General features: G+C 30.9%; 1 protein-coding gene and 1 long non-coding RNA gene across 2 annotated transcripts; both read right to left on the bottom strand.

Moving 5' to 3' along the window:
- Nucleotides 1–416: 416 nt before the first annotated feature.
- On the bottom strand, nt 417–2,235 carry LOC105334859 (uncharacterized). The gene is made up of 4 exons (XM_011438462.4): nt 2,081–2,235; nt 1,932–1,990; nt 1,689–1,820; nt 417–1,366 (listed from the first exon to the last, which is right to left on the bottom strand). Exons 1-4 carry the CDS (start codon nt 2,158–2,160, stop codon nt 663–665), a joined length of 975 nt encoding a protein of 324 aa, XP_011436764.3. The 5' UTR covers nt 2,161–2,235; the 3' UTR covers nt 417–662.
- Nucleotides 2,236–8,638: 6,403 nt separating this feature from the next.
- Nucleotides 8,639–9,096, bottom strand: LOC136272338 (uncharacterized). Its single transcript, XR_010710318.1, has 3 exons — nt 8,973–9,096; nt 8,821–8,879; nt 8,639–8,714 (listed from the first exon to the last, which is right to left on the bottom strand). It is a non-coding gene; the product is annotated as an uncharacterized lncRNA (long non-coding RNA).
- Between the last annotated feature and the right edge of the window lie 2,417 nt (nt 9,097–11,513).

Raw genomic sequence — 11,513 nt, 5'->3', positions numbered from 1 at the left:
GCCTGAGTCAAGTACGTTGACAGGCATGAAGTGCGAATGCTCGCTGAATTGACTCGAAGGAGAAACTTTAGTTAATGTTTCATTATTGATTTAAAGATAAAAATGTTGATGTAGAATGCTGACTAATTGCGAAATATTGATCTTGGGACATTGTCTGAGACAATGTAAAATAAATGATTTAATTCAATTATAATGAAAACTTCTCATATTGAAAATTATGCAATGGTATATTCTAATTTTGATTCAAATGGAAATATTTTTTTAAAATAATATATGTCATTATTCGGCTTGTTGACGTTTGGATGTTCAAAAACTCAGACATGAAACAGGTCGAATTTATTAAACATACAATATTAATAATGAATAATATTTTTAAAAATATTTTAAAACGCATTGTAAGTAATAATCGTATTTGAGGTTTTTAGCAACAATTATTAATAATATTAATATATTTTGATAAGCTATACAAAATTACTCTTTAATAGTTAATGTAATTACATTAGTACATCATTCGATAACTTAACGTCAATTTATGCATTAGTAGGTTAATTTTTACTTTAAAAAAATGAATTTAAATCAGCTTAAAAAAAACATATTTTCAATCATGTATATTGTTTCTTCTCCACTTAATGTTACATTCAAAGATGTAGTTTGGAATGTGTTTACAATCCAATATTTTCAGCATTCATGGACACGTAATCTTTTGGATCTTTTTTCCCCATATCGATGTATCCGCTTATATTGCTAGATGTTTTTCTCTTCCTTTTCGAGAGCGTTTCAAGACCTACTTTGTGTTTTCGCATTTGTACTTTGGATTCATTTATGCTTGCATGTTTCTCGTCACTATTAGCAAGACAATCATCATTCAAATCACAATCCTCATCCAAGATCTTCTGCATTGAAATGGTAGACATAAGCTTCTTGTCCTGATTTGAAACTCCTTTCCTTGTTGGAAGTTCCGTATATTTTATTTCACCGTTGTTTGAATGGTCGATTAGTTCATAAATTTCCACTTCATCGCATTTGTTGCATTCTGATTTTTCCACGTTTTTCTCATCAATCTCGCAATATGTATCAACATGACTTTGACTAACCACTCGAGATCGTCGTTTCGATAAAGATATTTGATTGTGGGAATGTATTTTACCTTTCATTTGAAGTATTATAACAATAATAAGGGACATAATAATGAGAGTGCAAAATACAGAAATTACAACTACTGCTGATGATGAAGAATCACTCTTTTTGGAATCCATAAGACCACTATTGTCTCTTTTTGGTTCAGTAAAATATGCATTGTTTACTTCTGTAAATGTAATTTTTTCTAAGGATGAATGGCTGGAATTTCTGTTCTGAGTGATAGGCTCTAAAATATTGTCAAAAATATGTGCACATTTTTTTTCATCGAATTATATATATTATTATATATAGAAATAATAAAACAAATAACGGATGTCATGTTAATTTGAAAACTAAAATAATATAGCTCTAAAACGTCCTTTTTATCATTTTATTCACAAATTAAAGGTAGAAAATTAAAAACATATCAAAGTAAACTTTATAACATGTTTTTGGTCTGAAATTGAATAAACCAACGATATGAAATTAAAACAGATTTTTTTGCCTGTTGTTAAAGTGAAAATATATTAATTATTTAGGAAACATATTTTATTCGCAGGGATCCTTACGATTGACACATCCGGTTTCTGGATAACATAACTCTTCTGGGCACTCGCATTCTCCTCCCAAGCAACGACGTCCATAACTAGGATAGGGACATGTGAAAAAGCAATTTGGTCCAAAATATCCAATTGGGCAAGCTAAATTTTAAGAAATACAAAGAATTACGAATTAAAAACTTCTGGTATAAATAAATCATGACCAGTCAAAAAATACATTCACTGAGTTTGGAAGCAAAAAGTTATACACACGGGTGCATTTCCCCCCTTTCATAAAAAAGTCTGCACAGCATTCACTATTGTTTCCTGATCTAAAAAAACAATAACAAGGATGAATTACATGCAATGCAATTACTCGTGAATAATATGAAAACCAACACCAAACTAGTAAAAAATCTTACTTTAAACAGTCTTCTCCTATGGAAAAAGATTTATAACTTATAAAAGAAATAACCCAAAGAACGATTTGCATCATCGCCATTCTTTTCCTATAATATGACACAATGGATAATCAGCGGCTAGATTTATGCGAAACAAATCTTCCTTCTTCAAAATATTTCGATTAGCTATAGATCGAACTGGACCCGTTGACGCAAGCACTTATTTCAAGTGTGCTCTGATTATCACAAATTTTATCATTCAATGAAAAGGTAACATACCATGGTACGCCTCTTCAGACTAAGTGTATTAAGAGAACTAATGTGAAATTAAATTTCCTGTTAATTCGTTTACAGGTACGTGGCTAGAATTAACAAATACCAAGTGTGTAAAATTACTTAAAAATCTTGCATTTAGATTAACTTTATCAATTATCCATTGAGGTGATGACACGATGTATAGTTACGATGCTTATAATCTTTTTGCATAGTGTTATATTTTGATTAATTATATGATACCTTAAAGTAGAACAAGATATATGTGATATCTGTGTCTAAAAGTGATACTCCCGCTCTTATGTGAAAATAGAAAGAAAGCAAAGTCCACATTTAACAGGAAGTTGATATCGAATTTGGTCAAAAATCTATCTCGCCATAAAGCAGTACTAAGCAAAAATGTGTTTAAATTTGAACCACCTGCGATAAATTGTTGCTGATTATGAGAAATCTTTGACGAACTTTTGTTAGACAATTTAGGTAAAAAATAAACAAAGTAGTCATTTAACGGGAAACTGACGCATGCCTGTTACAAAAATGAATCCCCTCAAGTGACATGCCCAAACAAAGAGTGTGTAAAATTTCTGCGAATAATATTTACTGAGAAAAATGTGAAAAAAAATTGTTACAAACCAGACAGACAGACACACTGGGTTACAATAGTATGCTCCTTTACCTTCGGAGCAGGAGTATACATTTTTTAAGTTGGTATTACTCTTACTCTTGCTAACAAAAAAATATTTCGACTTTGTAGTCAAATAGTAGCCGCTTTTTGTTGTTCTACCTCTACTGTTTTCACTTTGCAAGAATTAATCAGTAAAATAATATATATAAAAAAAATAAAAATAAAATGAAACTATACACAGAAGATTCATTGCAAAACAGACTGATTCTCTGCAATAGGCGCGTCAGTAACTTATACATGTACAAGCCTACTCGGACTTTCTTTTAAGTTGAAGAAGTGTTCCCCATTATTATCTGAATAAAAGCATGCATGCATGTGTATACATTATATAATAAAAACAACTTAACTAGACTTGACACCTAGTAGAGTAGCAACCGAATACAGGTAAAAATGACGAATGTGATTAATTCTAACTTTTATCTGATTTGTTTGTTTGTATTGGTATAATTAAACAGTTAAATTATACCATTGAAGGAGTCAGAAAGGCAGAAAGCCTATTTACCAAAGTCAGACAGTGGTATACTTTATTTGCATATTAAAGCGGCATGATCACCATTTTGGTCAAAAATATATTTTTCGTTTTTAATATTTACAATTCTTCAGTAAATCATTTTAATAGACAATTAAAATTGAGGGCCAGTCATCTACTTATAAGCGAGAAACAGCACCCACAATTTTCTAGCATGTAAACCAGCTCTAGTGAGCACTGATGTTTTTGTGTACATTTCAAATATTTCATGTTTAGACCTTAAATGAAAGTGAATACACTAGGAACTGTTTATCTACGGATGTATCAAAACGAATCAGCATATTAAAAAATCAGCTTGAAAAAGAACGGAAACCGGCAAGAGCCTTGTTTACAAAGCAAACAATTGAGAGTTTGTATTTATACTAAGTCTTATAGTTTTATGACCAACACTCAAATTACTAATGCATTGTAAGCCCTGAAAAGTAATCGTGACCATGCCCTTTACCGTTATATGTACATGTTTGAAAGTTCTGCCATTTCAATTCACATAATATTTCTATGTTGGATCTTTTGTATTCTCTTTTTTGTTTTTGGTTTAATAATACTAAAAAATATTTGATCGGATTTAAGTATGGTAGACAGCAACAGTGCCACACTAACTTTGCAAAGAAAATCTAAAAATAATTATAATAAATAATATATACTTCAATTATCAGACATTAGGAATGATTTGATGAAAAAATATGTTAAGATAGACCAAATGCACTATATGTTTTGTATTTGCTGTCAAAATCTTTTATAAATAAAACTTAAGAAGTTTTTATGTTTATACCTACTTTGGCATCTATGATTTTATATTCTGACTGTTAATTAATAACTTGATGTCTTCATTCTCTGAATGTTAGTACGACAGGTTTGCATACTTCTGACCCGATTTATATGAAAATTGTAACATTGTTTTAATGTGTCATAAATTAAATAGTGTTGAATATCAATTAATCGGAAGAATAATTGTTTCATTATATTTAATGAAAGAAGAATATATATACACCGATTAGATTAAGCGGTAGATAGTTATTAGCCTATTAATTACTATACATATAATATACATAATTATTATACATATTATTATATATCAATTTTTCATTACCCGTTGGGGAAGCATATTGTTTGAACATTATATATCGTATAATATGTATTATAATGATTTAGAAATCTCTCTTTCAATTAGTTTATATATAAAACAGATTCACTGTGTTCCATTCCACTTGAAAACTACTGCAACTTTGAAACAAACACCTACGATTGTTTTCCTTTTTTCTGATTTATGTTCAGTTTTGCTACTGGTTCCCTTATTGCTAACATATATCTATGTACTCTTGTCAATTTGTTTTAGATTGAGTACACTTCAAGCATTTTGAAACTATGTCAAATGGAAAAACGCAAACTGAGAAAAATAAACTTTTATTCTTACATTTCCCTTATCAATTTAACATCGATATAAAAACAAAATAAAACAAACTAAAGTTTTATATAAGAATGTAAATAATTCATTTATTTTCTTTCAATTTTAAAATGAAAAGTATCTCGCATCAAACACAAACGACAAAATCTTTCAAGCACTGACTTTGATTACTATCTCATTATTACATTTTGTAATCATAGTTTTTGTGGAACAAAATCAAGAAAACTTGAAACACGTTGTCATTTTGTTTACTAACATAATGACAAAACCTGTTGCAGATTGTGTGGATTTCAAGATCCACAATTTGAATAATAGTAATTGAGGAAAAATGATTCAAACAAAATTGATGAATTTCTTTCAAACACGTTTCAATCATTAGTCCATTATCGGTTTCACCCAATCTAATTAAAATTAGATCCTTCACGCTCTCGTATTTGATAGCGGCACATCAAAAACGAGAGCGTGAAGGATCTAATTTTAATTAGATTGGGTTTCACCGAAGGAAACTATAGCTTTCTTCTGCGTCTGTCAGTCCACCTGACTGTCTGTCCGTCAGTCCAACTTCAGCTTTCTACGTTTTTTCTTTATGCGTTTAAGGAATAATTATATATGGTATTTGCTGAACAGCTTCAAAATTTCAAACAACAGATCAAATTTACACTATTGTATCGTCTAAACGGCATATTTATGAGAATATTATTTATTTTACATTATGTTATTGTTACATTATTACAGGGTGTGGTTAGAAATAATATTATGCATTACTCGTATCATTACTTTTATCATCTCTAACAAACTAATGTGTTCTGTGAAATAGTGTCAAGCATTGTGTTGTTCATTGTTTTTGTATTATTACTATCGGCTTCGGGCTATACAATATTAGAGAACCAGATCAACTGTTTGGTTTGATTCGTGGTACAGAAGACTGTAAAAATGGCATTGGGCATAACAGTGCATTGTTTTCACAAATTCTATCAGCGAATGACTTGGCAAAATAACTCGACATATAATAAAGAGTATTATTTAACACAAATTGTACTGTGGTTTCATCAATATTCGTTGAATACCAATTTTCGTGGATTTCGTTGTTAAGTTTATCCATGAAAATTAAAGTTAATTGAAGTGCAATTTCTACTAAAAGTTTGTATTGATAGGATCATTGGCCACGAATTTAAGTATCCTTGAAACTTTGTTTTTCACTTTAACCTCGAAAATTGATACCCTTGAATATTAATGAAATCACAGTACAGTGTATTTAATTTCGATGCCAGCTGTATAGTTTCAATTTGCTCTGTTCTTTCATCTCTTATTAATGTAAAGCATGTCATATATGATCAATAAATTGAACAGTAAAAATTCCCATATGAAATATGTTTCATGCAATTAAAGTAAATTTATTTATTTATAATACAGGGTCTCAAACTTTAGCATTCTTAATCGAAGAGGTTACAAGTAGGGGACAGGTATTGATTATGCAATACTCTTAGAATGTTTGTACCGTAAGCTTTAATGATAAGATTGTCAATGGTAGGGACAACTCTATCTCTTCTTAAACTTTTCGATTTGATTACAGATAAATGTATATCGCAAATTGCAATTAATCTACTGCCGACAATCACCCAAGACATTAAATTCAATATCATGGTTTATATGCTCCTTTTACATATAATTTTTAATGCTTAAAATAATAATATAAGAGATTGTGTTGAAGCATTTCAGCTTTCAATTTATTTTAAAAAGGAATTATATGTAAGTATTTACATTTTCCAGTGTCTTTGCCTGTGAGAACACTACGTATCGATTTTGTACTATATAACCCATAATACAAATGACGCCAAATTGAGGCGCCAGCGGGGTTTGTTTATTTATATTTAAATATTTAATCGTACGATGGCTTAAAATTATATAAATATAAGCAATAAGGAATCGTTCTTTGAATATTATGAGGTGATAATTTCGGTCGGAGCGTGATCAAATCTATCATAAAGCCCTTCGGGCTTTATTGGATTTGATCACGCCCCAACCAAAATTATCACCTCATTATACTCAAAGAATGATTCCTTATTCCTTATTTAATGCCCCTGATAAGTGTGGACTTTGCTAAATGTTTGATATAATAAAAGTGAATCACTTTAAAAACAAACCAGTTTTAAAATCCTTCTTTTTTATCACAGTTCATGACATGAGCTTTTTTATTAATATGATAAACAAATCAGATATTGTAAACAAGAATTCGCGTTCTTCTAAATCATGTTTATTTTAAAAGTGTCAAAAATGCTAGTATTATCATTTTCTTTTTTAAAAGGTTTAATAAGAATATATCTTTAAATGTTAATTTTTTGGTCGGTCATAGACACATGATCTTCGGAAATTTTCTTCTCCATTTCAATGTTTCCACTTATCTTGGACGAAGTCTTACCCATTCTCTTTAAGAAAACTGCATGATGAACCTTATTTGTTCTCATTTGTACTTCGGATTTCTTATTGGCTACGCATTTCTCTTCATCTTTGTTATCATCTCTAGAATCATCCAAAATCTTATACATTGATAAGGTAGATATCAGTTTTCTCTCTTGCTTTGAAACACCTTGTCGCATCGGTAGTTCTGTATATTTCGTTGCGTCTTTCTTGGATTGGTCAATTAATTCATAAATTTCAGGTTCAGGGCATTTGTTATCAAGTTCATTGTCTTCCATTTTTTTCTCATCAATCTCATAATAGGTAGTTGTTTCACGTTGACTAGCCACCCTAGAACCTCGATTTGATGAAAAAAATTGGTTCCGTATTTTTATTTTGCCTTTGATGCAAAGTACAATAACCATAACAAGCAAAAGTATGATAAGCGTGAAAACAATTGATATTACTGTCACCGCTGTTGATGATGATTCACTCTTTTTGGCATTGTTAATTTTGCCATTATGTTGATGATCATTCACATTTGAGTCTAAGATTCTTTCTGAATAAAAGCAATGATATATCAATATAAGGAATAAGTAATCAAATTTAAGTGCGCTATTCTGAAAATAAAAAGATTTTTAAGGACTTTTCCTACGAAATTTGTATTTTAAATGAATGAATATTAATGATTCAGCACTTCTTTATGAATAAACATTGTCACTAAAGAAAGACCAAAGACCGCATAGGATCTTAACAGGATACTTAAATTAAGGAATTCAAAAGTGTTTATAATGATATATAAGCTGTCGAATAAAAGTTATTTTGACATCTATGGTCTTTTTGTCTACAATTAGTACATTTGGTTTGTCGGATTGTTTACAAGGCACATTTCTTGAAAAAACTAATCAAACAAACAGGGTAGTCAACAGTCATCAGATTAAAAGATTTCTTTAGCCATACATTACTTTTTTGTAAAAAAAAAATCCAAATATTTAAGCAGCTTCAAAATTTAAATCGTTTTCTACAAAAGTTAAAAGGTAAAATTAACGTTCAACTTTTCGTGGAAATAATATTTGTATATTTAAAGAATTCTTACGAGTTTTACATCCAGTGTCTGCATTACAGTATTCTTTAGGACACGTGCATTTTCCATCCAAACATCGTCGTCCATAAGTAGGATATGGACCAATCTAATTAAAATTAGACCTTTCATCTCGCTCTCTGTTATATATGGATACCGCTCGTGAAAGGATCTAACGAGCGGTATCCATATATAACAGAGAGCGAGATGAAAGGTCTAATTTTAATTAGATTGGATATGGACACATGTAAGAACAGTTCAATCCAAAATATCCTTTTGGACAAGCTATAAAATATTAAATGAAGAGAAAACGAAAGACATAAAGGCATCTGTTTAGACAAGCCTGCTCATACACAGAATGTATCCATATATTTTTCAAAAATATACCAACGGATGCAATTCTTTCCTTTCATGTAGAAATCAGCACAACATTGAGTTGAAATTCCCAATCTAAATAAAATAAAGATAAAATAAAGTAATAATAATTTATTACGTGGTTTTTTATCCTGTCACAAAAAGTTTTAATCTGATAAAATATCTTACTTTAAGCAATCTTCCTCAATGGAATGAGTCGCAAATACAATGCACAAAAATACTCGCCACATCATGAAAAATCAAAGTACATGTACATTCATTTCGAATAAATGGACGTTAAAATGGGGAAAATTAGAATAATTTGTGATTATATTAAAAATTTCATCGACCGATTGAACATACAGAGATATAAAACTTGTTACATTCATCAACTTACACTTATTACTTGATAAACGCTAATTCAAAAACATCTCTATACTACAAGTAGTGTCCATGACAATCAATGTGCCCAGAGAGATATATGGAGTCATATTTGTCTATTTTTTCCTGTATGCTCATTGAGAGTTCAACTACTCTCGAAAGATCATGCGACTATACAAATTTTAAACAGCCTCCAGACAGTATGGTATTCCGTTGAGGCCACTAGCACCTTCGCACTTTGGCCTTTAGGGCGAAGATGCGAGAGTAAGTGTGCGTGGAGCTTTTTATTGTTCATGATTATTTTAGCTATAAAAATGGCATCTGTGGAAAAAGACGAACTTTTAAGAAAGACTAGTATTGCTATTAACTTACAATCTTCACACTTTGCCGTATAATGAAATCCAAATATTACTGAATTTATTAAGAGTGAACGTAGTTTGGAAGTGCACACACATTATGGTGGATATTGCATTTTATATGGAGTAAATAATGATTAGGCTTAGCCAACACTGGAAAAAGATAAATCAGATAATCTAGTAAAATATTATTTAATTTTCATAGCACAAATGCCACCAGAGTGTTTAACGCACTTGCGTACCAAAAACATCCGAGAGCATTCAGCAAACATCGGGCGACAACTTCCATCAAATTACATGTAATCGACCGAGAGAGAGAAAAGGCGAAGTAGCGGTAGTAACATGGCTCCTTTGCCATAGCACTTCGCAATTTGTCGTCGCAACTGCGCACGTTCACCTTAGCACCTTTGCACTCTCGCATCTTTGCCCTAAAGGCAAAAGTGCAAAGGTGCGAGTTGCCCCAACAGAACACCACAAGAAACTGTTCCCGCCTAAAACTAATTCACGACATTTCATTCTTAATCCAATATGAAAGCTGAACACCGCTCGTAAATAGGCACTGTCCACCATATTTCTCTTTCAGCACTGCTTTCCCTACAACCCGTATATAAGCCACAGACTTTTTAAACAGTTTAAAGCATTTCGCTGTAGGTGTCTAACTTGTATGGACGTACATCTTGCCTCGCTTTATTCGGTCGCTATGAAATTATCAAGTTTTACGCACTTTTCTCTAGCCAGGACATCAAATAAACTGGTCAATGCATTATTTACAAACAGAATATGCGCAAAAAATAAGAATAAAATTCAGACAAATTCGAAGACAACTAAAGACAGACTAAACGTTGACCTCGAGTTTCTGGTGTGCAACCGGATGAAACGAAATCAAAGGTTTATATACCAGGGGCTTGTGTAACAATGCTTATTCACGAGCAGTACATGTATTCAGTTTTAAGATTAATGATGCATAACAATTTCTCCGCTACATACGATCATTAAGAAAAACATTTTTTCCAAGTGCCGCAACCTTTTCGTTCAGAAACTTGCAGCCTGCTTTCAAAACAATGACTTAAATATTTATTATAAATTGTTTTAATATCATTACAAAAGTGATTAAAACTTTAATCTACGTGCCTAATACAACATGTCGTCTTAGAAAGCAAGCAGCATAGTGTCATTGCCCTTCCTGATCAAAACACCCACTTGAGATACCTTTTAACTTTACTTCTTTGATCTTTTACGCTTTTTAATATGTTTCAAAACATATGAAACGTATCTTGACGACCTATTAACTGAACTGTTGTGCGTGGTCACAATTTTGGTCAAAAATTAATTTTCCTATTTTAATGTACACAATGCTTCAGTATGGATTTTTTAATAGGCAAAATAATGAGTGCCATTGCTGAGTTATAAGGGAGTTACAGAGCCTAGTACAATTCTTTTCTATGTAAACCAAGATTTTGTTTACATTTTGAATGCTGAAGTGAAAATTCCACTTACAGACCTAAATTAAAAGTGTTAAACTTTAGAAACTGTTTATTTTTGCTTAAAATAATAGAGAAGATAGACAAATCAGCTTGAGAAAGATGTTTTATTGGTATGTTGAACCTATGTAAACAAAAACAGGACACGAATCTTGTTTATATTAATAACAAAGAATTGTGAGCCCTGTATCTTGCTTATAACTCTTTGACTCAAATTTCATTTGATCATTAGAAATGCATTCCTAAAGCATTTTATATAATAAAAGCAGAAAAATAGAATTTGAACAAAATTGTGACCATGCCCTTTTAAGTTTATTATCTGAAGTTTGATCTTTCTTCGATGATTCTGAATTATTTTTTGCACATACTCAAAAGCATCTCTCAATGTTATTTAAAATTATATCCTTTCAGTAAGTAAGAGTAAGATGTTTTATCAATGTTCAGTTGATAAGTGTGTATACAAGTCCCTCTCATCTAAAGCAACACAACCTACTTTGCAAGATTGGCCAAAG

This window comes from Magallana gigas, chromosome 2 (genome assembly GCF_963853765.1).
Source record: "Magallana gigas chromosome 2, xbMagGiga1.1, whole genome shotgun sequence".
Classification (NCBI taxonomy): domain Eukaryota; kingdom Metazoa; phylum Mollusca; class Bivalvia; order Ostreida; family Ostreidae; genus Magallana; species Magallana gigas.
This window is presented reverse-complemented; position numbering and strand designations above follow the sequence as displayed.